The sequence below is a fragment of the Protopterus annectens genome, chromosome 4.part1, assembly GCF_019279795.1.
Source record: "Protopterus annectens isolate FY-2018-M chromosome 4.part1, PAN1.0, whole genome shotgun sequence".
Classification (NCBI taxonomy): Eukaryota; Metazoa; Chordata; order Ceratodontiformes; family Protopteridae; genus Protopterus; species Protopterus annectens.
Window position 1 is genome coordinate 458674802 of NC_056734.1, and position 27918 is coordinate 458702719.

Genomic DNA, 27918 nt, shown 5'->3' on the forward strand with positions numbered 1-27918 from the left:
TGCATAAGCACATGTATCTCTAAGCTGTTGATGCTGAAATCCCAATGACGCAACAAGATTATTGTACAAATACCTGCTGGTGACAGTTCCCAGATGCAACAAGATTATTACAAAAATACCTCATGGTGACACAGCCGCTAGACCTTTAAGGCAAAATTAAAATGAAAATGTTCCTTCGTTCCTGCAGATGCTGCATCTCTGTTGTTATAGGTGCTATTGGTGCAGAGGACACTCGCAATGGATTTCCACATTTGGGTCTTCCATGGTGTCTGAAATCCTCAGCCACATCTTCTTCTTCCTCCTCCTCTTCCTCCCCTTGGGTTGCTCACACAGTCTGAACTTCAAGTTCTTTTGGGGCCTTTATGTCTTATCACCTCACTTTCCTGTGTTTCTCCATTACTTCTACCACACTGTGGCCAATAGTGTGTCTTGAGAAATGTTTCTGTAAGTAAACCACCTTAGTTCAATATAATTTCTTCATATTAAAGTGCAATTGTATCATAATAATTTTTCAGAAATATTGTTTCAGTATAAAGGCTTACCTCTTCTTCTCCTCCTGGCATGAAATACCCCTTGGTTTCGCACGAAAAACACTACCACAGTGCCTCATGTTTCTCTGGGAAATTCTGCTGGTGTCCTTGTCAAATTTTCCCTATTCTTAAAAAAATATATATGTGCTACCTTCCTTCAAAATAAGCTATAGGCCTAATGACAGCAACCTAATCAACAATAAAAATAAAGAAATAAGAAAAGAAACATAGTAGAAAATAAATAAACATGATCTCAAAGGAATGAAATTATGGTTCATCAGTGTATGGCATTACATTTAGAGACTTGTAGTCTATGGACAGAGCTAGATAGAAATCTTCAAAATGTTGAATGATATGGTGCTTGGATTACCATATAAAATCATAAAATCATGCAACACCCCCAAAATGCAGTTCTGCATGTAAAATAGGAGACAATTACTAAGCATTCATTAAAAAAAATGTTATTCTACTAAGCTGTATCACAACATAAAAATAAAAAGCTACAAATATTTGAAAATTGATAAGAATTCAGAGTGCTTATTAAATATATCAACACTACAGTGCTACCACTATATAAATGACTGGAGAAATCTCACATACTAGTAATACATTGTTCTGTATAGAACCTGTTCCACATAAGTCCTAGAGCAGAGGTTGATGAAAGGAAGGCATATGTGAGGGAGCATAGGCACTACAGGAATTTAATATGCCACCCAAAAGGAGTGGAGAATAGTTAAGGGCAAATATATTAGTGGAGTATAAATATATAAAAAGGGGTAACGTAAGTGTAGGAACAGAGTATAAATGCAGACACATACAGATAATGCCAAGACATCAAGGATACACAATGAGGAGGGAACTACTCTGAAAGGACAGGACATGCAAGAGTTTCAGCATAATGAAAGCAGTAGGGTTTAGCAATGGCAGAATTCAGGTTTGTATAATATACATATGTTTTCGGAGGGAGAAGGAGAGTACTTGCCTGGTAAGCATTCTATACGGACAGGTTTTGCATTGCCACATAAGAACTGAAATGTACAAAAGAGAGTGAAACATTAAATTCATTTTCTTAATTCTTAAGCTTGATCTATTTTTCTTCACCTGTTTTATATGACATAGGAAATGATTTTCCGGCACTAATATAACTGTACGATTCTTATTTCTTTCCAGCTCTTAAGTGTCCCTCTAATAGTCACTACAATGTATGCGGCAGTGCATGTCCAGCTACCTGCACAGATATGTCAGCACCAAACAACTGTAGCAAACCATGCGTTGAAGGATGCCACTGCGATCATGAGTTTGTCCTCAGTGGTCAAACATGCGTTTCTGTTCATGACTGTGGATGTGTGCATAATGGAAAATATCATGAGGTGCGTTGCCAGTATGTCTTAAAAACTGAGTTTAAACATGTGTTTTTCAGATCGAACCTAATATCTCTGTTTGATTTTGTTGCAGAAAGGACATACATTCTGGGAAGAGAACTGTGAACACAAGTGCACCTGCTATGGAAATAATCATTTAAACTGCACTGCAGCAAAGTGTGAATCAAATGAAATATGCAAAGTGCAGAATGGCGAATGGGGATGTCATGTGGCAAACGCTGCTATGTGCCACATCTATGGTGATCCGCATTATATAACCTTTGATGGAAAACTGTATCATTTTCAAGGGGCCTGTAACTATTCTGTGACCCAAACTTGTAGGAATTCTGCTGTCAACTTCTCTGTTACATCTCGAAATGAACACAGAGGAAGTCCAAAATGGTCAGCACTAAATTCTGTGGCCTTTACTATCAGCGGTCTCCACATCATCTTGAAAAAGAATAATAAAGTCTCTGTAAGTATGTTGCATACTAATATGTTGTCAGAGATCTTGTTTTATAAATGGAGCTAAAAAGATACTTTATTTTACTTGGGTTAAAATAAATTCAGTTTATCCTACTTTAATCTTGATCCTTTAAGTTTTATATATTCACCAGGTTGCAGCATTTCAATTCATTATATTAGCTAAAAAGTAGAAAACAAATTGCAAATGATACAGCAATTCATAGTTAAGAAGCTCCTTAAAAAGAACAGCCTTTATTAGCAGAGACTGACAGGGGCATTTTGTGATTTGACTTGTTGTATAATTACTACAACTGTATTTCACAAAATAATAGGGAGGGAGGAAATGTCTTCGATAGCCATTATTTCTGCTTAAGCAGATAAATTACTGAAACTTGATCTTAAGGAGTTCTGTGTCATTCCATGACAAGGCAGTCAGTGAGAAGGTTTCCATTGCCCTATCAGTAAACAGCAAGAACACCCAAGATGTATTTCTGAAATGACTGGCACTGGCCATATGACATAGTTGTGATAGCTACCTGAGGCCATCTACTTAGGTTATGTTATTTTAAATGCAGCTATACAAAACCACCTTTCTGGTGCAATTTAAACATTTTGCCTTTATAAGGTAAGGTTATGAGCTGTTATGTTGAAAAAAAAAAAAACATACCTGAAGTCCGAGGTAAAACATTAAAATATATGACTTGTCTGCAGGAAAATATCTTTACATTTGGTAGCATTGCTAATATAGCATTAAAAATATCTGAGTCAATTAGGGTTGGAAGTTTACTTTTAATCCAAGAGGCTTTCTCATGAGAGCAAAAGTAGATAAATGGCATCAGAAGTTGTTAAATGCCTGCCCACTGATGACTATTACTATTATCCAATACAGTTAATCAAGAAAAAAAGATCTGCCTTAACATTTTTAATTGTTTAAAACTGACTTCACTCCATGACAGCCATTTTTTTCATCTTATCACTATACAATGATGCAGTTAACTGAAGACTATTGAGTGCTATAACACTGATGTCTACATTGTGAACACATCGATGCATACACATAGTACACTAGAACAAATTATGCCTCTGCTATGTGACTACTAATTGTTATGAACTTTATTTGTATATATATATATATATATATATATATATATATATATATATATATATATAGATATTTATTTAACTAATCAAGAAAATCCACCTACAAAACTTTGTAAAACAAAAACAAAGACACTTATAGGCGCCAGGAACAAGTGCAATTTAATAATAAAGAATAACTGCTTTCCTGCACTGCTGTAGTATGAACTTAATCAGATTCAGAATTCCCTCCGCAAGCACTTCCTTAAATAATAAAATACTGCCAAAAATGAAAAATGAAAAACATTCATTATGCACTAATTAAACATTACCAGTTCTAGATGAACAAAATAAACACTACAGTAAAAAAAAAATCATTTAAACTCACATCAAATGTTACACATAAAAACTACAATGCCCCTGCATATTAGCATACTATAAAATTATGTAATGTAACATAAGTACTCCATGTTAAAATTAAAAACACTATTAACTATGCATCCTTTTCAACTGTTGCAGACAATCAAAAGCTGGTCATTAATATCAAGGGGATTTGTAGAATCCAATAACACTTCTCAATATAATTCCCTATTTTCCACATATACTGACCAATTAACCCCCTATCAAAGTGTGGAATATTTTCTAACACAAAAAATATATTTTTTTAAATTCCTGACATTTCTCGGAGTGCTTAAATCAATCATTATTGGGGCTCTTCTTCCTTATAGTGTAATCATGCTGATGTATCCTTGTTTTTAAAACTTTTCCAGTTTTTCCAGCTTAAAAAAAGCCAAGCATGAAATACACTGTGCAAGATAAACCATCAGTTTGTGTTGCAGTTGTACTTCCCATTAGGATAAATAGGCTTAGGAAAATTTCATATCATGAAATTCACACCTTCGCCTGTAAATCTACACTGGGCAGATGTCCCACATTTAAGCATGCCTTTTGCAGATATGTGGTCAGTCTTTTTTTCTGTGACCTCCTTTTTCAAAAATCCTTTTTATATTGGTTCCTGATCTTTAAAGCAATAATGGACAACCTACTAAAACAATGAACAAATCCTGTGTAGAAATGTAGCTAAGACACAAACACAAACTGGATCCGTCCTACCAAAAGAAGAAGCACCACAGTGTATCCAACTGCCCAAATAAATCCTGCAAGCACGATGAAATAACATACTGTTTATTACGAAAAACAAAAAATCACATAAAGCGCTTTTTGTCAGGCCACATAGCCCAACTTCTTCAGATAATTATACAACATAGGACATAAACTATATAGGAAGTGAAAAGGAAGTGAAAAGTCAGCTGGTTCCTGAACCAACAGGAATCAGCTGCTCTTAAAGTGGCAACCACCTTCATTCATTACCTAAAATATAGCTTAAACAGCTTTCATCTACGCATTGTTTTAAAACAATATTTTAAAATAATAGATAAATAGTGTAAAAAGATCTAAAACAAATAATTATCTATTATGAAATATTAATGCAGTTAATGTTAAAATGAAAAATGCATATATGTATTTATATTTTTATTTTTATGTTCGAGTATAATAAACCTTAAAAACATATAAATAAAAAACAGCAAAACCTGACTTAAAGAGCTGAAAGTCAAATACACTCTAAGACAATAATATGCATAGACCATTTTAGACACAGCATAATAGTCAACTCTTAACCATTTTTTTAAGTTGTAATATGCACTTAATTGAATACATTTCGTTAATGCCCAGAGGGTAGCATGCAAAGGTGCGTAATTGCCAACTCAATTCTAATTTCTCTAAGAGCAAGGAAAGAGGGCCTCCTCTAGGGTCATAGGTAATACAATCTATAGCCCTAAAAGTAAAACCGTGGGTGGGTGCTTTCATAATGTGCCTGGCCAATGCGTTCTCTGATTTGTTAGACCTTATAGCGTATGTGTGTTCATAAACCCTGTCCCTAAGCCTTCTATCAGTTTTCCCGATGTAGAAGGCAGGACAGGTATGACACTTAGTCAGGTATACCACTCCCTTGGAGTTACAATCAAATTTGTACTTTGTGTTGTATTCCAAACCTCCTATGCTAAATTTTGTTCCCTGCTCCATATATTTACAATAGGGGCATGACAAACACTTATTCATACCATTTTACATTACTAGTACATTTTGCCCCCATTCCCATCCAGACGTGGCTTTGTTTGAAAAAATATGTATGTTAGATATTTTTCATAAAATAAACAGGATGAACAATGAACATACCACTAGTTTTAATTATAACATTACCAAGCAATTTGATTGTAACTCCAAGGGAGTGGTATACCTGGCTAAGTGTCATACCTGTCCTGCCTTCTACATCGGAAAAACTGATAGAAGGCTTAGGGACAGGGTTTATGAACACACATACGCTATTAGGTCTAACAAATCAGAAAACGCATTGGCCAGGCACATTATGAAAGCACCCACCCACGATTTTACTTTTAGGGCTATAGATTGTATTGCCTATGACCCTAGAGGAGGGCCTCTTTCCTTGCTCTTAGAGAAATTAGAATTGAGTTGGCAATTACGCACCTTTGCATGTTACCCTCCCGGCATTAACGAAATGTATTCAATTAAGTGCATATTACAACTTAAAAATTTGGTTAGGAGTTGACTATTATGCTGTGTCTAAAATGGTCTATGCATATTATTGTCTTAGAGTGTATTTGACTTTCAGCTCTTTAAGTCAGGTTTTGCTGCTTTTTATTTATATGTTTTTAAGGTTTATTATACTTGAACATAAAAATAAAAATATAAATACATATATACATTTTTAATTTTAACATTAACTGCATTAATATTTCATAATAGATAATTATTGGTTTTAGATCTTTTTACACTATTTATCCATTATTTTAAAATATTGTTTTAAGACAATGCATATATAAAAGCTGTTTAAGCTACATTATAGGTAATGAATGAAGGTGGTTGCCACTTTAACAGAAGATGATTCCTGTTGGTTCAGGAACCAGATGACTTTTCACTTCCTTTTCACTTCCTATATAGTTTATGTCCTATGTTGTATAATTATCTGAAGAAGTCGGGCTATGTGACCTGACGAAAAGCGCTTTATGTGACTTTTTGTTCTTTGTAATAAACAGTACGTTATTTTATCATGCTTGCAGGATTTATTTGGGCAGTTGGATACACTGTGGTGCTTCTTCTGTGTAGAAATGTAGTTATTCCAATTTCTCTCTAATATTGACTTACCTTCCCTGGAAGACATTAGCTTGGCTTGATTTGAGGAAGCAAATACAAAACCCATTGAACTCAAACAACTGATAACTGCACTAAATGCAGCTAACATCGCCACTAAGCTCTTATTTTTTATAAGCGTACCCCATCATTGCCTTGCTTATGGCGAGCAGTGTGATAATATCCAGCTACCCTGCAACTCTGAAGTGGATTAAGAGGGCAACTAGAAAATGAAAAAAAAGATGTGTAAATATGGAAATATGTAAAGTAAAGAAGAATATTCTTTAACAGAAAATGTGGAATGGTATAATTACTGTGTTAAAATATAATTAATATAAAGGGAAGCCCTATTTTCTATAAAATGTGTTTAGTCTTTGCCTTCTGTGATGACAAGGAGACTTTTGTTACACAATACCAGGACTATTTCAGAAACTGCAGTGCAAACATGCTGTTTAAGCAGGCCATCTGATTTATCATTTAAGGTGTTGGATGTACCCTTTAAAATTAAACAATGATGTTCTTGCATAGCTGAAATATTTTATTGTTAACAAAAAAAAAGATTCATTTACATAAACACATCTAGCAGTATCTATGTATATATCTATATCTATATATATAGCTATATCATCTATATATATATATATATATATATATATATATATATATATATATATATATATATATTAATAAATAACTATATAGAGTACTTTTTAAGCACTAGGTTCATCTGAAGCCTGCATTATTTTGTTATTTACGGCTACATTTGTTTCCCTTCAGGTAAATGGTGTTAATATATCTCTTCCATACAACAATGGACATGGAATACTGGTATCCAAGGATGGCCCATATCTTGTGCTACAGACTCATTTTGGCCTCAAACTGAAGTATAATGGTGACCATGAGCTTTTTGTGCACGTTAATGAGAACTTCAAGGGACAATTGTGTGGTCTGTGTGGCACATACAATGATGACCAACTGGATGACTTTACAAGGCCTGATGGTGTGCTGGCTCTGGATTCTAATGAGTTTGGGAACAGCTGGCAGGTCACGGATAATGACTGGATGTAAGTATTTAGGCCATTTAATATCAGGAGCTTGTTGTAAGCTGATCAAAATGTTTTGTCTCAGTGGGCAAGTAATCATTATATGTAAATATACTCTGTACCGTTTTTGTTCCTCAAATAATTCTTTCCTTCGGATGAATGCAGCGTATCTTCCCTTCAGATGACTGCAGCGTGTCTACCCTTTACTAAAGAGTCTGCAGTTTTGAAGTAGACTGACCATGAAGTTTAAACAGCATGATAAAAGTATTATTTTACAATGTACATGGTCAGTAAATTAAAAATGCGAAGTTACTCTGCATTTACTTTTAGTAAACATGTAACTTTTTCATCTTTCTTTTAATTGAATGTTTGCAGCTACTACCCACCTAGAATACTACTAGATACTCACAAGCAGTGCACATGGGAAAATCAGTAATTACATGCTTACCCTGAAGTTGGATCCTTTCATCCACAAATGTCCATTGCAACTGATGGATCCTTGAACTGCTTGTTGGATCCAAGTTGGCCTAATTAGTATTCCGGCCTCAAACCCTTTTAAGTTTTGCCTTCCCATAATGCACTGGTGTGTGATGCTACCTCTGATTGAATTTGTAGCCAAGAAGCAAAGGCAGGTTTTTTATACCTTTTAGCAGAAATAAATTGCAAAGTCCTTCAGGCACTATGGAATGGAATTTGGACTGGGTAGGATTGTCATATCAGATGCACATGAATGAAGGGATCCATCATTACGGTAAGCACTTATCTTCCTCATCCTGTCCATTTGACCTAACTAATGGCACAGAATTCCTGACTACCAGAAACTTGGGTAGAATCATCACAGCAAACCTTTGAGTATAGTGGCTCCAAAGGAAACCCTAGACCTCAAGCTAGCATATAGCTTGTAATGTGCAGCAGAAGTGTTCAATGTAAGCCATGTTGCTGCTGCCTAAATCTGACCAAGCGAAGCATTTCCAGAGAAGGCTGTGGAAGTGACAACCCTGTGGAATGAGCTTTGTATTTGCATGGTAAGGGATGATTGTGTAGTGAATAAAGGTTTGATATTCACTCCAAAAGCCATCTAGAAAGGATGACTTTAGACACTTTTGAACAAAAATTATTAGCTGCAGAAGAAAAAAAATAGTTGAAAGTCCATCCTTAAGGGTTTAGTTCTGTGCATCTAGAACTTCAACTACCCTTTCTATTTAGCATACTCACCTTTATTGTAATACTTTGGAAAAATTGTTGGTAAATGGATAGGCTGGTTTGTACTTGCCTAAGAAGATACCTTTCAAACAAATGAGGAGTTAGTGCACAGAGACACCCTGTCCACATGGAAAACACTTTAGGGGGGGGTCAAAGGGTGACTTAGTTAAAGTTTCCATCACAAAGTTGTGATCCCATGGAACAACTGGTTGTCTGATTGAATGACAAAGGAGAAAAACTCCTTTGAGAAAGGCTATACAGAATTTATGAGAAGCCAAAGAACAATCTTCCTAACCAGAGTGAAAATTTGAGATAGCTGCTAATTCCAAATTAATAGTAGAAAACCTAGAAACAGAGTCAGACATACTTGCCACTATCATAAAATGTCTGTAACAGCAAGAAATAGGAGGGCAAGTGTTTGGTTTTATAGCCTAAATTGTAAAATACTTCTACTTGCCATGGCAAGGTTTACAAGTAGATTCCTTCTGGGATATGGATACAATTTGACTACATCACTGGAGAAGGTTGGGTCATTGTCAATGGAGAAACCAAGAGGTTAGTCTGAGCTTGTAAAGATCTGGGTGAGGGATTCTGCATGGGCGAGGCAGCAGATCCTGTTTGAGACCCAAGATCCTGGGGAGTTCCTTGATGTAAGGCCTTAATAGTGGAAATGAAGTATGCTTTAACTAGTATGGGGTAATGAGGATTATGGTTGCTTTGCATCTGACCCCCTTCTGCAGAAACTTGGGTATCAGGAGCAAGGGGGACATACATAAAGCAGCCCAGGAGGCCATTGCTTGACCAGAGTGTCTCTCGGGGATCACCCCTCCAAGTTGATCATGACAAAGGAGTTGCTGCATTTGGTGATGGCTGGAGAAACAAACAGATCAACACAATCATTTGGTCCAACATCTGAATATCTGATGTGCTACTGCAGAATTGACAGTTTGCTTGTAAGGCATGAGAACAGACCTGCTGAGCCTGTGAATTGCTATTAGAAAGTGATATGAAGCAATCACCCACTGTCACACTTTCATGGTTTCCAGGCATAAAGGGTGTGATCTGGTTCCTTCCTGCTTGTAGATGTATGAAACCACCATCGTGTTGCTGGTTTGGATAGAAATAACCTCTGAAGGCAGGAGGTCCTGTAGTTCCTGCAACTAAAGGAGATCTGCCTGCATCTCCAATACACTGATGTAAAGGTTAGCCTCTTGATAACTCCATAACCTTAGACCATCTTTCCACTGTAATTCTCCCTCCCCACCCCAATGAGAAGGTTTATGTCATTAATATTGCTGCACATTATGGTAGAACAACTGGATCTTCCTAAACTAATGCAGGAGGGAGCTAGCTACCTTTGTAACTGATCCTTCCAGAGGCTGGTTATTGTAATAGAAGTTGAAAGCTGCTATGAAACCTGAGACAACTGAGCCCTGAAAAGCCACTGAAGTATCCTCATATAAAAACAAGTGAACTGCGCCATCAGAATGCAAGAGACCATTACTGCCAGAACTCAGAGAACTAGACCTGCTGGTAGACAGTCAAAGTAGAGGAGGATTTGGATGGAGTCCCTTAGTGTTTGAATCCTGTCGTGTCCTGATGGAGAGACACTATGCAGCTCATTGTGTCTAGGTGGCATCTGATGAATTGAATAGCATAAATTGGTTGAGTTATAGATTTCTCATATTTTATTTATAGGCCCAGTTACAGACAGAATTTGAGCAAGTAGTCTCTGGCATTGACTTATGTTAGGGCAACAAAAGGGCAATCATGTAAATATGAAGGCACTCAAATGCCTTGTAGCCAGAGGTGCAAGGCTACAATTGCCATGCAGCTGATGAATACCTGGGTGGCTGTGGTATAGAAACAAAAGGTTCCTCACCCCTGTCTCTAGAATCTCACTTGCACACACTTACCTCTTTCCCAACATCTTCTATGGCTCACAAATTCTAAATAATTTACAGTCTTCACTTCTTTCCGAGTTAGAAATCACCTATAACAAAGTAGCCAGATTAACTGCTAATCTGCCTTCTAAATCTCACCACTGCCACACTCTGAGAACACTCAGCTGGCTAGAGCTTCCGAACTAACTCTTATTTACTCAACTTCTCGTCATCCACTCTATCGTGAACAAACCCTCCTCCTGCCCTAGTATCTAAACACTAATCTCCCGCTATACCCTACATCTTGATCCCTCAGAGCTCTGACCAATGCCTATTACAGATTCACAAACCTAAAAGATTAATTGGACAGAATCTTTATAGCTATTCTCCTGCCATCCAATGGAACAAACTTCCCATGCCCCTCAGAAATATTATCAATGTCTATGAATTCAAGAGAATGGTAAAATAGCATCAAAGCAGCACCAGGTCATGTCTCTGTGACCATCCCACCTGAACCCTGTCCCTACTCCATCACTACTTTCTCACTACTCGCTCTCCCTGACTCCCTCCCTTTATTCAAATTTCTCATCAAATAGCCCCAACACTACTTTTGCTGTTTCTTTCTTCTTTTTCTGTACTGTTACCTGTTATCGTCACTGTCTCTTTTTCCTTTTTCTCATTTTTATTAATAAAGGATATTTTTCTAATTATGTATACATTGCCAAACTTTTCTAATGTACATTACACTATCTTGTAAATTTTCTTGTATTGTAATGTGGAGCTTTTCTCCGTGGGCCTCCGCTGTAAAAAGACATTAACCCAGTCAGACTATCCCAGTCAACAATTGTCAAATAAATAAATAAATAAATAAATAAATACTTAACAGCACAATAGAGCAAATTGTTTAATTCACTCTATCCTGCTTCTAGCATTTGTAGATAGTTTCTAATCTAGTCTTTATATGTAGCAATCAAACTGTGTTAACATCAGTAATACATAAATAGTGCCATCCTGGAAAATAGACAAGGACTTAGAAACAATACTAGGTAAGTGAATACACGGGCCATAGGTTACATGGCCATATACACCTTTAAGCAGAAACACTTAAAAGCTCCTACCACCCTTTTCAAGCATTTAATAGTGCTCCCCTAACAAACTGAACAGGGCTGTATATGACAAATGTGGTGTAAATCGGTATTTACCCATCGAATCATTAGGACTAGCCATCAGACTAGCCGATAGTTCTTTGTTTGAGCTTTATTTGGAACTCATTGCATAGACGTGTAATTCATTTCATTAGAAACATATCCTTTAAGTAAGTCTTATTTATTTGTTGGCATAGATTTAGGTCTCTTATTGGAGTGTTTGTAATGCCACAGGTTTTGTGAAGAAGTAGGAGATCCAATACAATCGGGTCTTTCATTGCTTGAAAAGAAAGACACAGGTCACCTCAGATCAGCCTTTCTGCTACTAGGTTTAAGGAGAGTCATGGAACTCTATTAGGAGGGTGGGACAGTGGAAGGATTTAAGGCATTTTATTTTCTCAGACACTAGTAAATCTTTTCCAGTTAAGTATCGTGCTTGGATTTGTACATACCAAATGGGGCACTGCATTTGATGATGGTTCTGGTAAGGGAGAAGCACAGTGGTAGGAAGACTTTTTTGGATCTTGAAGATACTCTTTTGGAAATTAACTGGTCTAGACAGAAGGATCTCCTAACTATGGTGGAAATATTGATCAAATGACGGAGGGAGAGAGACAGAGTAATAGAATTACCCATATATGTATCTTATGACCAGATTTGCCTAAAGAGGAATATAATTTCCAATATATGATAGTTGAAGAGCTTTTCTGCCTAATACTACTACTATGTTGTATGTTTTGCATTTAGCTTGAGGCCAGTTTTTAGCAAATCAGGGATGTGCACATTCTAGCCCTTGGGACAGCTGTTCTGTATTAGTGGGTGAGTGGATAGCACTGCTCATCATGTAGTCATCAGCTAAACTGGTCAATCACACTGCTGGGGTATTGGCTTGGATGTCCGCAAAATAAATGCCAAACAGTAGAATATTCAGCACTTATTCCTGTGGTACCCCAATACTGACAATTTTAGATTCAGAGAGGATATCAGCAACTTTCACAGCTTAGGATCCACTGGGTAGAGAATTTACAGTCCAGCAGTCAACATAGAAGTTTACATTATGTTTGTGTAATTTTTTTAAATAATACCAACATGAGAGATTCCTTGGCCACACTGAAATCAACAGTGTGGCTGGAGGGATCACTGTCCATAGCCTCTGTAATCTTTTCAAAGAAGCATGCTAGTTCTGGAGACAGGACCTGCCCTTCACTAAACCAAAATGATTGGGGTACAGATCAATTAGGTTGCCTATGTCTGCTTAAATGACTTTTGTTATATGTTCCGTTGGTTTGCATATATGCCTGGTAAGGCTTATTGGACTATAATTACCAGGGTACGTAGATGTCTAGGAGAGTCATAGTGACTGTTTCCCAGCATCAGACATAAACTGCAGATGGGCTAAGGTTGAAAAATGTAAGTGGAAGCTCAGATAACTGCATACTTGGCAATGAGGAGAATGCAGCCTGGTATGTTTGGTCTCAAGGAAGTATTATTTTTAACCTTATATGAGGATTCTAAGAAGTGTTCCAAGGTGATTTCAAGAGAAACAAAATTTGCAGTGTTACTAGGTGGAACAAATGTGGATAGGTTGGATAACATTAACACTAAGTTTGTCTGATAATTTACCGGCTCTGTCTTTTCGATCCAAATGCGTTACATTATTATGAATGAGCTCAGTGCATTCTTAGACATTATTTCTTAATTTATTGACATAACTGAATAAAGATTTGCAGTTTCCATTGTTATCTATATTAACATTAGGCAGGCACTCCCCTTACATTTTCTAATAGGGTTCTTAAGTTCCCTGCTGGCATGTTTGAGAATAACTGGAAATATATAGCAGGTAATGAAAGCATTTTAGTGGTGGTTGATAATGAAACTTCCTGTATTCATAAACCAGCAGATTTGTTGTACTTCATCTAAGAGAGCAAGGAGTACTCTTCCAAGTGGCTATTGTAAATACTGTACATGCATATATACATTTCCTTTTCCGAGTTTAATGCACATGGATAGAACATTTAGAGTTTCAGGGCATTAAATGTGTGACACTTAAGAGTTGTTTATGCTGCAAAATTTCTTCACTGTGGAAGCTTCTACACAGAAAAAACCATAAAGACTCTCTTGCAGATAATTTATGAATACTTGTATGTTATTAAAACCAAAGACAACACTAATGCCCTGCTTAATCATAGTACTTCATGTGTATTTCAGTAAATTTCAGTTTTTTGTCATTGAACATATAGTTTCAAAGAAGTGGGATGGATGGTGTCAATAATAATAGATTAAAAGTCAAGGAATTGCACTGGCAGTTGTTACTGGCTACTGACAGCAAACCAGGTATCACTGAAGCCATCAGCGTTAAATGTTAAGGTCTTGCTAGATAAAGGGCAATTATTATTGTTCTACATTTTTGTATTTAATAGTTATTATTTCATAATCTTTTGTTTTGGTTACATGATTGGAGTCACATGATGATTCAACACTGGGCTTTTTTGTAACATGGTTTTAATGCTCACAAAGTTCAAGTGCTAACTTTTATTAAATCATTCTCTTTTCTCTTCTAGTGACTTTTTTCCTTTTACATTGGCAATGGTTTATTATAGCAATAACCCACACCTGGGTGTGGGTAATGCTGGATTTACCCACGGTTGGCGTGGTTTGGTCACGAGGGCGAAGCCCGAGTGGGCAAACAAAGCCAACCTTGGGTAAATCCAGCATTACCCTCACCCAGAAGTGGTTATTGTATATAATGACATTATTTAAGAAAAAAAAATAATTACTTTTCTTAAATAATGGCATTGTATAATGCCTCCTTGCTGCCCTTCCACAGCTGTCTGGTATTCTGCGGCAGTTCTGATGTACTGCGCATTCGTATGCCTACGCAGTACATCAGAACTGTGGGCAAAAGCAACGGAGAAAGCAAGATCTCCATTGCTTTTTACAAACTGTTTTTGCTATGTTAAATGGGTTTAACATAGCGAGACAGCTTTAAAAAATGCAACGGAGAATCTCCATTGCTTTTTTTAAAGCTGTCTCGGTATGTTAAACCCATTTGACATAGCAATACAGTTTAGAAAAAAGCAACGGAGAAAGCAAGATCTCTGTTGCTTTTTACAAACTGTTTCGCTATGTTTAATGGGTTTTACATAGCGAGACAGCTTTAAAAAAAGCAACAGAGAATCTCTGTTGCTTTTTTTAAAGCTGTCTTGGTATGTTAAACCCATTTAACATAGCGAGACAGTTTTGAAAAAAGCAACGGAGAAAGCAAGATCTCCGCTTTTACAAACTGTTTCGCTATGTTAAATGAGTTTAACATAGCGAGACAGCTTTAAAAAAAGCAACAAATCTCTGTTGCTTTTTTTAAAGCTGTCTCGCTACGTTAAACTCATTTAACATAGCGAAACAGTGAGAAGAAAGAGTTATAGTAATGGAAAAATTCCGGGCGGCTGGACCTTTTTCCATTACTATAACTCTGATTTACAATGTGCACACTGACCAATCAGTGTGCAGGTTTTTGAATATTAATGGGGGGGAGTTGTATAATGGTTTGTTTTTTGTTAGAGGGTGAATTATTCCTAGGAATCAGGCCATTATGTCATATACAGACCAATTAAAACTAACGTTACACAACTCATTATTTATTGCCATATACGTCTCTGAAAAGTGTAGAACTAATAGAAAACAATATTGGCATCTGTGGCACAGAACATATTCAAGGTTCCTAATGCTGACAACTATCCTTGATAATATGTATTTTCTCAAATTCCCTTAAGTTTGTTAATGTATATGTGCAGAAGCAGGTATCAAATTCTATGGAATACATAAACTCTGACAACCACTTTACTTAGTATTTTTTTCTGTCTAGATCTCAGATGAGCAAGGACAGTGGCTTATGTGGATTTTATAACTTTACATAAATAAGTAAATACATACATAATTAAACAAGCAAACAAGCATACAGAACACCAATCTTCTTCCTTGTTATTGCAATGTACTGAGGGTTAAAAGTCACTGACATTTAATATGCCTTCTGCCCAAGATACCACTGCTAACAGTATAGTTGACATACTCTGTGTTAACTGTCTAGGATCATGGTCCCACCTTCATCAGTGTAATCATATAAAACTGATGTATTGTGTCCCTCATCTCTGAAGAGTTTTTCAGCTGAAAATTGCTAGAGTTTTAAATGCTTCTGTGGGCCACATCTGTCAGAAGCAGTGTAGCTACACAGCTGACAATGCCAGTAACAGAAAGATTATGCTTGCAATAATGCCTGACAGGGTGTGTGTTAATGTGTACCTGCTTAGTGAGTGTAAAATAATGGCATATGTTAGTTTTTTCTGTCCAAGCTCCATGGCAGCTTGATATGCTGCTGTGAAGTGACGCACTCATTTTGCAGTGGGCATTACTTGTAATTAATACCAGTCAGGATACTGATGTACAGTAAGCCTATTCTCTAATGCAGTACACTGCATCCCAACAATCCCAGTTGCCTGATTTAAGAAAAGAAAACACAACCTTTTATATTCCTTGCATTAAAGGAAGCTGCAGTTTTGCTGAGATGTTGATATTATGTCTACAATGGCTTTTATTAGCTTGTAAGGTGAGATAACTGAGACTTTTAATTCAGTTCAGAATTCTTGTAAAGAGGTAAATTAGAAACAGAGTCAATTATCTTAAGATAGATTCACCAGTGAGGCAGACTAATGTGTAGTTTTAATAGGTTCATAGGTTCATAGGTTCATACTAGGCTATCTGCCCAAGGGCATTTATAAGCCTAGCCCATAGTTATGTGGCTTTCGCCACCCCTTTAGTTTGAATAAAAACTATGCCTATCATTTTTCTGTGCCTCTGTCAAGCAGTGACACTGAAGTAATCCCTGGGGTATATCTGCGATCTCCCATCCATTGGTCAAGATTCCTCTTGAACAAGGCCAGCGAGGTGCTCTGCCTCACATGTACCGGGATTTTGTTCCACAGCATAGGGAGTCTCTGGGTGATGAATCTGTCCCTCCAGCACGTTCTATTTATAACCGTGTCAAGGTTTAAGTCTCCCGCCCTTGTGGTTCTGAGGGATCTAGATTTTTGAGGTGAAGCATATTCATCAAATCTGGGTTTGACATGGCCTTATATGTCAGGCACAGGTCACCTCTGAGCAAGCAGTATGAGACTGAATAGAGCTGGAGTTCTTTCAGTCGGGCAGCATAAGACATATTTTTGAGACCCTTTATCCTTTTGGTGAGGAACTTTTGGGGCCTTTCAAGCTGCAGCAGGTGTCTGGTCAGATACATTCGAACGGGGCATTGTACTCAATCATAGGTCTAATGAGTGATGAGTACAGGGGACGATGACCTCCCTTGATCTAGATGTGAATCCCTTCATGATCAGGTGGGCGATATAGAAGGTTTTCCTAACTACTTTAGCAACATGAGTGTCAAACGAAGGCTACTGTCAACTTGGGTCCCCAGATCCCTGATGACTTTTTCTGTGCTCAGTGGATTGCCACCTATATGGTAGCTAGGGGTAACCTTGTTTTTCCCGAAGGGTATGACTATGCAGTTTTTGGCGTTTAACTTCAGGCCATGGCTCTGGCACCAGTTATCCGTTTCTGTGAGGCCCTTCTGGAGGATATCTGTGTCAGATGTGTTTTCGACTATGGCCCAGTTTGCAGTCATCTGCAAACTTTGTCAGCCATAACCCTCCTGTGTTTGCTTGTACTTCAGAAAAGTAGATGCCGAACAAGAGTGGACCCAGGACTGAGCCCTGAGGGACACCACTTGTGACAGGCTTTGAGTCTGACATGGCTCCAGCAACTCTGACCCTGTGGGTTCTGTCACTTAGCCAGTTTGCAACCCATCTTGTGATGTATGGGTTTACATTCAAGCTGATGAGTTTTTCGATGATACCTGAGTGGGGTATTGTGTCGAAGGCCTTTGCCAGGTCGCGGTAGGCTGTATGGACTGCCTTTCCCTCATCAATGGCCTTGGTGACTGTCTCGAAAAAGTCAACCAAGTTTAAGAGGCAGGATCTGCCTTTGACAAAGCCAAACTGGGTTGGATCCAAAGTCTGCAAGTTCCCTATGTCTTTATTTATGAGTTCCATTATGATCCTCTCCATGGCTTTGCAGATAAGGCTTGTCAAGCTAATGGGACGGTAATTTCCAGGGTCTGTGGAGGCACCGGCCTTAAGAAGTGGGACAACAGTAGCCGGCGCCACTCCTTGGGTGCGTATCCTGAGGTGAGGCTAAGATTAAACAGCTGTCCTAACTGTGGGTTTAATTCCTCGTTGAGTTCATGAAGCACACAGCCGGGGACACCATCCGGTCCCATGGATGCTGTGTTTTTTGCCTTAGTGAGGGCAGTTCTCACCTGGGCGTTGGAGATGTTTGGGGGGGCTACAATCCTCTGGGATAGGTATCCCTTCTTTTGGGGGGGGAGAAGTTTGCACTGAACCTGTCAGCCAGTATGTTAGCAATGTGTGTAGGTTCAATAATTTTTACATCATTTTGAACTAATTCTGAGCATATCTGGGAGTTTCCTCCTAGGTTTCTAACATAGCTAAAGAAGGCCTTATGATTGTCTTTAGAGTCCTTGACGATTTTTCTCTCAAAATTTGCCTTGGATGATTTTATGAGAGCTCTTAGTTTTTTACTTATAATGATCAAAGGTGTCTTACCTTTCAAGGATTTTGCTCTATCTTGTAGTAGCTTCCTCCTTTTGTTGTAGAGCTTGTTTATGGCTGGGGTCCACCAGACTGGACGCTTGCCTTTGGTACAGAGAGTCTTAGTTTTGTTTGGGATTGCCTGATCCATGCAGTCCTGTAGGTGCTGGTAGAAGGCATTTGTAAGTGATTCAGCGGTTTGAGTAATGTTTACCACTGGCTCAGGGGCCTTAAAGTTTTTAGAAGTGTGAAATCGGCTTTTGAGAAGTTTTTCACTGTGGTCTTTTTTGTTTCAGGTGGGGGTGGGATGAGGACCTCCAGCGAGATTAGTTTATGATCTGATCTCACCAGTGAGGGGTATACTTCCGGTGTTGAACATTTTGATCCCATGTTCGTGATGATGAGATCAAGTATGTTTTCTCCTCTTGTGGGGATGGTGACTAGTTGTTCCATGGCATTTGAGTTTATGAACTCCAGGAATCTTTGGGTTAGGGCGTTGGTGCGTGAGTAGTGTTCCCAGTCTATATTAGGTTAGTTGAAGTCAACTAGTATGATGGTGTTTGGAGTTACATTTATCCCTCCAATGTTTTCAGGAAGGCCATGTGAGGTTCCTGAGTTTGAGAGGGTGGCCTGTAACATGCTACAAATTGCAGAGCAGTCTTGCCTATGGTTAATTGCACCTGGATGGTCTCCGATGCATCGTGCGTTGCCACCAACCTTGTGGTGTGGGTGTCCTTTATGAATATGGACACCCCCCCCTCCTTTCTTGGTGTTGTCCCGATTTTGGGGCGGAGCATGATATGAGGTGAAACCTGTTAGTGCTGGGGTGCTCTCAGGAGCCTTGAACCAGGTTTCTGTCACAGCACAGACATCGATGTTCTCCATATTGAGAAGGGCCTTGAGTGCGTGCATCTTGAGATTGAGACTTCTGGCATTGAGCAGCATTACCCTTAGTTTTTTTCCTTTTTGGTGTTCTAGGGTGGTAGGTTTAGAATTTGAGCCTTGCCTAAAAAAGGCACTATGGGGTGGCAAGAGCCTTTGCCAATATCCGAAGTCCAGGGGTGACAGGTGCAAGCCGTCCCTGCGAAGCAGCGTGGCTTGTCCAGCATGTCATCCCAGGCAGACAGACATTGGATCCCCTTTGAATGACACCAGAATTTAAGCCAATTATTAAAGCTGATCATCTTATCACTGTATTGTGGCATCATTCTAGGTGAAGGTAGGATACTGCTCAAGGTCAGAGTCATACCTGCCTGGGCTACATAATCAGAGAGCTCCTCGATGTCCCTTTTCATGTAGTCCAAGGAGGTACGTCTCAGGTCGTTGACACCAGCGTGGACAATGACTGAGTCGTACTTGTACCTGCTGTTGAGAGACCTGAGTGCTTGCGTTATGTGGCGGATTCTAGCGCCCGACAGGCAGCTTACTGTGACCTTCTCCTTACTCAGTCTGGTGAGCGGGACGTCAGTGTGTCTGACCATGGAATCACCAATGACAAGTGTGTCTGGCATTTTGTTTGGCCTTAAGGGCTGTGACTGTTTGACACTCTGACTGTGTGGTCTATGTGTTGCATGTGTTGGGTCGTGAGGTGGTAGTTGTTTGGGTGTCTGCTTTGGTGGCCTCTGCTGTTTTGGTAAATTTTTGATCAGAGCCTCCGAGTATGTCTTTGTGTGAGTATGTGTATGATTTGAAGTTGTGATGGTACCATGTGTGACTGGGTATGTATTGTGTGTGGTTACCTTCTCCTCCTGTCTGGTCTTGCCAGTCCTATGTTGAGAGAGCTCAGCCTCCAGTTTGGCCGTATAATTGCATCTCTCGCATGTATTTGTGTTTTGTGGGAGAAGGAGAGGATTGTCTATGTACATGAGGCAATTAAGCATTTGAATTATACATTTTGTGTTGCATGCTTTATTTTCTTTTCTCATTTATGTATGTTAGGATATCCTGAAAAAATTATATTTTATAATCATATTTTCAAATTGCTTTCCAATATGTACATCAAACAGGAAGTATAGTGTTCTCTCATCTGTAATGCTTTCGTGAAATCATCCAAAAACTTTGCCTTGCACAACTAATTTTCATATAATCATTTGTTTATGAATACAGACTGTGTGAATAAGATTCAGTTGAATAAGTAATGACATATGTGCACCTCTATGCCTTGACCCCTCCGGTCTATTCAGGCAGTAAAGTAGGTAGACCAGACCTGATGCACCTCAACTCAGACTTAAATGTCATATTTTTAGAAAATAACTGGTCTAGATATATGCACTTGGTATTTTATGTTCTTGATGACATACATTCATGACTATATACATGTAGGTGTCAATTTGTATTCTACTTTTTAGATGTGAGGCTCACTATGTTTTTAATGACATAAATGTATGACTATGTTCTTTGTACAGATGTGACCCCCTTGCTCCAGATTCACCATCCTGCCTCCCATCACAAGAACCTGAGGCCACCCTACAGTGCCAGATTATCATGGCTAGTAATGGACCTTTTGGTAGTTGCCACTGGTACATTCCTCCTCAGCTCTACTTTGAGAGCTGTGTCTTTGACTTCTGTGCAACAAACGGAAGCTTGGAATATTTCTGCAGTGCTCTGGAATCCTATGCTACAGCCTGCGCAGCAGCCGGAGTGCATGTCGGAGACTGGAAAAAGGAAACATTCTGTGGTAAAATACTGTTCTGATGTGTCTGTCTATCTAGTTCTGGAAGTTATTTAATTATTTATTTATTTGTTTTTAACCAGATAAGAAAACAGGTTCAAGAAAACATTTCAGTTATGAGCTGGGCCATGTAGGCAAGGACAGTAGAGATAAGCATTATAATTGCAGAAGCATACGACTGCTACTACTACTTAACTGATAAGCCATTTCACTGAAAACTAGAAGTCAATAGATGGCATTTGTGGTGTCATTTCTGATCATGGGAGTTACAAGGCATATCATTTAGTAGATTTTGTATGGACTGGCAATGCCTACCTTTGTTGTACCCCTAGATTTGTAGATGATTGAGTTTGTGTGTCAACACTAATTCACTGTGTGTGGTATTTTTCTTTCTATTTTTTCTCCTCTTTTGTGCTACCGTGGAGATAGAATATATAAATAAGCAAGGTATTGTTGGTGCAGGGGGGCTTTTCTCCTGCAAAAAATCTTTTCATTATATATATATATATATATATATATATATATATATATATATATATATATATATATACATATATATATGTGTGTATTGTGTAGAATGTTTTAGATGAAATGGCTTTTCAGTCAAAAGTATTTTCAGTCATTTGTACCTACTGTTTTTTTCTTTTGGTTAAAGCTACCTTGAAAGAAAATGACACAAAATCCACCATAAATATAGTGAGCATATAAAGAGCATCTTTAGGAAGCTACCCTGTCCTTTATGCACATTATCAGTGAACATATAACAACCCCTCCAGCTCTCTAAGCTATCCGGGCAACTAAATCATCCTTTCCATCCCTGAACTCACATTCCCATGTGAGAAACCATGCCTCATTTCCCTACTTGTGATCCACAACATTGCAAATCATAAGCCTCTTACATGCCATTGACAAGCACTCAAGTTATGTTAACACAATGCTTGTGTACTGCACAATAACACTAATTATGAATTTCAACACAGTAGCATAGTATAGAGTCATGCCTGCTATCATATGACATACATTTTCTAGGCCATGCCTCTGTTATCACAATCCTAGACCCTACACTTACCCACTCAGCTGAGTCAATGACATTATACATAGCATTATAAAAGACATAACATACTACAGAGATCACCATTTGTACAGAATAAGGTACCATAACTTTATATCATAATTATTTACATAGGTTCATAGATTACTGCTAGGCTAGCTGCTCTTGTGGCCCATTTTAACTTTAGACAATTACTTCATGTGAGAATCAAACCATGCATCATGTATCTCTAAGGTAAACACCTTAACCCTCATGCCAACCTCCCAACCCTTCTGTTACACTGCTTTCAATGGATGTAGTCATAGCACAATAAATGAACACCACTTCTTATACATGAAGAATCACCAAATTCCATTTAATGTGTGCTGCATTCCATTCTGGAGAGAAAACTGAGCATAGTGGAAGAGAGATGGAGTTCTTGTTATACAGAAGCATTTTCTCAGAGGAGAGATATTTATTGTTAAAATGTTACTATTGTTTAACAATAATGTACCGTGACAAAGTCATGGGCATTTCATGTTTCCTTACAGTGGTGCTTGGTTTGGTCACTTGTGGCCAAACAAATATCCATGTCATCACTAAAATTTGAATTACCAGCACTTTGCAATGGTGTATTCACATACTGACAACACCCAGAAGTGTCTACAGTAGCAGTTTACCCCCCAGCAACCTCATGTTTCATTTTATGGTGTACATAACAAGCATGTTGTTGAACTAAGGTGTTCCTGCTGTTTAAAATCAGACATTTCAGAGCAGGTCATTGCTGTCATTTACTGCATTTTTCTTCAGTCTGCAATGCATGCATGCATAAAAACTACACAGCAAACAAAGTACAGCATAAGTAAGCAAAGCAAATTAACAAATTATGTGCAGAACACAATGCAAACACAGAACTAAGATGATCAGATTGCAGATTTCAGTTATTGGTAAAATTCTGGCATTACATTTTGTAAGCAGACAGAAAATAAATCATTTTTACTGCTCTAAACACTAAATACAACTTTTTGTTTCTTTAATATCTTGAATGATAACTCGCAGAAGACACTACTACTACAACTCCAACAACAATTCCTGCATCAACAACAAAAGGTATGCTGTTTGTATCAGTTAGAACTAAAGTCAAATAAAATGTGTGTATAACATGTTAAGCAAGAGAAGTGTGTTTGCTGTTATCTACTTTTACAATAAGTAAACAGACACACTAAATAAACAGTACAAAGAAAATGTTGGTACACTCGGAATGGTGCAATATTTTATTATTTTATTTATTATTTTCTTTCTAGACATTGATGTATGCTCCTTGGAATGTGATTTTGACATTGATTACTGTGGGTGGGCTCAGTCTTCATCTGACAGCTTTGACTGGCTACGTTACAAAGGCCCAACACCTTCCTTAAATACTGGACCACCATATGATCACACATCTGCAGGTATGCATCAAACTTTTTGTGTGCATTTGTCCATAAAATCATTTTTTCCCTTAAAATCATTATGAATAAGTCTCGTGTTATTTCATTCAGAGGAAGAAGTAGGTAAGTCATGTTGTCAAATTTCCTGTGTTTTCTGAACTACAGGTGATCAGTGCATTACACAGTATTTTATTCTACAAATAATTCACTTAATACATTTTGCTAATCTGCTAGGTTTTACTGGCTGGTAAGCCTTTTAACAGACTGAACTTAGGGAGCAAAGCTTCACACCAGTTAAAGGTAATATTTAAGAACTGTAGTAAGGGAACATATTACATATAGCCAGTGGCAATCACTGCAGTGTTAGGTATGTTATGTCCAAAAACTAACAGGCTGTAGTCACTGTAGAATAGTTAACTTGTATAGTAATGGTGAATGCACAGATAGTGTTTCTGTCAGGAACTCTGAAATCAAATTATAATAGTGGTTAATAATCTGAGTCTTGGTCACATGGTGCTTATTGCAGCATATCAGTAAAGTTCATGATTAAGAAACTAAGCGATTACCAGCCTATATTACTACCTTTCTCATGTGGTAAAGCAGAACTATCACAAGGAAGAAAAACAATCATCTGAGTCACTAATACATTTGAGTGTGTAACCATTACATCACAAGCAGTCGTGTCAGAAAGCTCCTTTTCAAATTCCCACAAAACAATGAAAACTAAAATTAAGTAGCTACTAACACAGTGATAAAAATCTAAATTTGATACATATGGCCCTGATTTGATTAGTAGCTGAGGTACTTGAGTAACCAGCCACACATGGGTGGGACTAAATGTCGGATGTCTTTTTGCCTATCTGAGATAAGGAAAGGGGCTGGTATATGTTTACAGGCATAATACACGTGGAATAAACTGCAGTTGTATGTTCTATGTGGGAAAATGAAAAATGAGGTCACAAGCTTTACAAGTTTATAGATTAGTGCTAAGCTAACTGCTGATATGGGCCATTTTAAGCCTAGCTAATCACCCCATGTGACTATCAAACACTGCACCTTGTGTCTGTAAGGGAAACACCTTAACTATATCAGCCCCTCAACCCTAGTACAGTTTCTTTCTGCAACTCAGCATAGTAAGTGCATGTAAATATGTGCTTTTGTTGGGGTGATCGTAGAAGGCATTAAACTGTGCCTGCCTATTAAGAAGGAGGAGGGGTTAAGATATAAATTAAAAATCTGAGCCAGCTATGGATGTTTTCCTACTGGTACTACTCAGTGGTTTAAACACTCACTCTAGATGATTTGGTCAGATTTACTTATGTGTATGTGATACCTTGGACCCCTGGAACTGGCAAAAATGGAATTGATGATGATGATGATGATGATGATAATTATGACTTGACTCTTTACCCAGAAAACAACATTTAAACAACAGCAGTATTTCATTTATAAGAGATGTGAGAACAAGTTTTCACCTTTCAATTTGAATGTATATTTTTAAAATCCATATAAAGATGCTTGCATGTATTTCAGTATATGGTTCAAGCATATCCTATTACTATTAAGAAGTGAAGTTTCCCGCCCAAACCCCAGTAATATAATAATACCAGTAATAGTAATAATGCAGAAAATATAGCCACTCATTTTAACAAATATTTTACAGAAATCATCCTGGAACTAGCAAAAAAACAAACTCCATCAACAAACAATTCCTCACTCCCCTCACCTACTACCACTCCCACCTTCTCACTGCAACCGGTTGCCACAGATACCATTAAAAAACTCCTGAAAAAACTAAAGCCAACAACACTCGCAGCTGACAATCTACCCACAGAATACTTAAAATTAACAGCAGATGTCATTGCATACCCTATATCCATATTGATCAACAGACCAATAGCTGAACAACAGATCCCACCCATCTGAAAAACAGCCTATATCATACACCTCCATAAAGGTGGCCCATCAAAGGAACTAGACAACTACAGACCAATAGCAATATTATCTCCACTTTCTAAAATTCTAGAAAGAGTCATTCATAAACAAGTATCTACCTATCTGCTTAATAGAAATCTCTTCACCTACACCCAGCACAGTTTTAGGCCCTTCCATAGCACAACAACTGCACTGATATAATTTACTAACACCATAAATCTTCACAAGAGCAGTAATCTCTATACCCCCTCCATCTTCCTGGCCCTTTCTAAAGCATTCGATATGGTCTCCCATTCCCATCTTCTTAACACCCGATCAGACCTTCACGTCAGTAACTCCTCATTAACATGGTTCAAAGACTATCTTACAGGGACACAACAAGCAGTCTCGTGGCAAAAGACCCTATCACCCTTATTACCTGCTGAACTAGGCATACCGCAAGGCTCCATATTAGGTCCACTCCTATTCTCTTTATTTACCAACAATCTCCATCTGGCCACTGCTCATGCATCTCTCATACAATATGCAGACGATTCTTCTGTGATCTGTTCTGCACCATCCCTAGCTGAATTAGAAACTCTCACCCAGAAAACATTGTGTCCTGGCTAACAAATGCTAAATTAATCTTAAACCCTAAAAATAAAACAAACAGTATTCTCCACTAATAAAACCCATCCCTCTCCTTACGCTTTCCAAATTACTTCACGCAATAACACCTGCATAACCCCCTTACAACACACTAAATTACTAGGCATAGAAACTGATAATAAACTTAGACTTGATATTAACATAGCTCAGACAATTAAAAAAGTACACAAAAAACTTGGCACACTACACAGAAACAAACACTTTTTCACAATAAACACCAGAATTGCCATAGCCCAAATCCATCTTCTTTCCACCTTATTATATGTGGCACCCATTCTTACTAACCTTAGAAAAACTGAACTGCAAAAACATGAAGTCTGCTACAGTAAAATAGCAAGGTTTGCCACAAACTCACCTGCTACGTCTCATCACTGCCTAGCACTCAGGCAACTTAACTGGCTGGAATTCCCACATCTCTTAAACTGCACACAACTATTAATGGCCCACAAAATCCGATCTGACCCTGAAAAAATACCTGCCTTACAAACACTTCTGCAATCCTATACCTCTGCCAGACCTCTTCGCTCCTCAACAAGAAACCTAATTCAAACTACTACAACTAAACATCAAGCTGGGGATTCCCTCTTTTCTAACTACACAGGTAAACTCTGGAATGCCCTACCAAACACTCTCACCTGCCTATCGTCCCATACGTTATTTAAAACTTCACTAAAAACGTGGTTAGTAAATGGATATGTCCAGGCTCTACCCCTAGCTGGTAAAGTAGCTAGGCATCAGCCACTTCCTCTAGTTAAATTCTCTTCTCACATTTCTATTTCTGTTCACTCTTCTGACATTATACAAAGCTACAATTAACATAAACAATACAAAAGCATATGTACTGTTCCTATATTTCTACACTGAGATACAGTGTTGACATTTTTCTTCCATCCCAGTTGACTGCTAACTGTTTTATAATATACTACTAGTACATTCTCAGATGTCTTCACAGAATTGTATTCTTATTTATTTTATTTATTTATTTTACATTTGTTAACTGGGAAATTCCAACTGGACCAGGTCCATTTTCAGCGGAGGCCCGGGGAGAAAAGCTCCAACATCAAGTTATACAAATACAGTACATCCAGCATAATACACAAAACAGGTTACATCATGTATGCTGAGCATAGTAATATAACAAGAAATTAATAAAACACTCCAGGTAAAAGAAGATATAGAACATGGGTAAAAAGACAATGTCAGTTATACATTGGTAAGAGAAGAAAATATATCAAGTAAGATTCTACAGTTAAAAGTAGCCTTTCAGATGACCAAGCCTACAGGGCATCAGAGATCCAGCATGTGATCAGAGAGGAGTTTGGGGAGTTAATAGCAGTGTGGGTAGGGTTATGTGATACAAGGGAATAACCAGGTACTAAGAAGATGCAATTTGAGGGAGTTTTTGAATATGGATGTGGAGGGGGCAGTGGACACGGATAGGGGAAGAGAGTTCCAATTTCTGGCAACAGTGTGGGAGTAGAGTGCTTTCCCTGCATTATTGTTAGCCTTGGTGATGGAAAGGAGAGATTTTTCACTAGATCTTAGGTACTGGTTTGCAGTGTAGACAGTAAGTAGGTTGGATAATGAGGGTTGTTTCTCAGGATATTTGAGAATATTGTAGGCTGTGCCCA

At 38.0% G+C, this 27918-nt stretch overlaps 1 protein-coding gene across 1 annotated transcript in view; it reads left to right on the forward strand.

Moving 5' to 3' along the window:
* The window catches only part of LOC122801223 (IgGFc-binding protein-like), a 691109-nt gene that overhangs the window by 117930 nt on the left and 545261 nt on the right, over nt 1–27918 (forward strand). The window contains exons 12-17 of the mRNA XM_044070776.1: nt 1701–1900; nt 1986–2366; nt 7421–7707; nt 20979–21250; nt 23579–23725; nt 23816–23827. Coding sequence (XP_043926711.1) covers nt 1701–1900; nt 1986–2366; nt 7421–7707; nt 20979–21250; nt 23579–23725; nt 23816–23827 — 1299 coding nt within the window. The remainder of the gene's footprint in view (nt 1–1700; nt 1901–1985; nt 2367–7420; nt 7708–20978; nt 21251–23578; nt 23726–23815; nt 23828–27918) is intronic.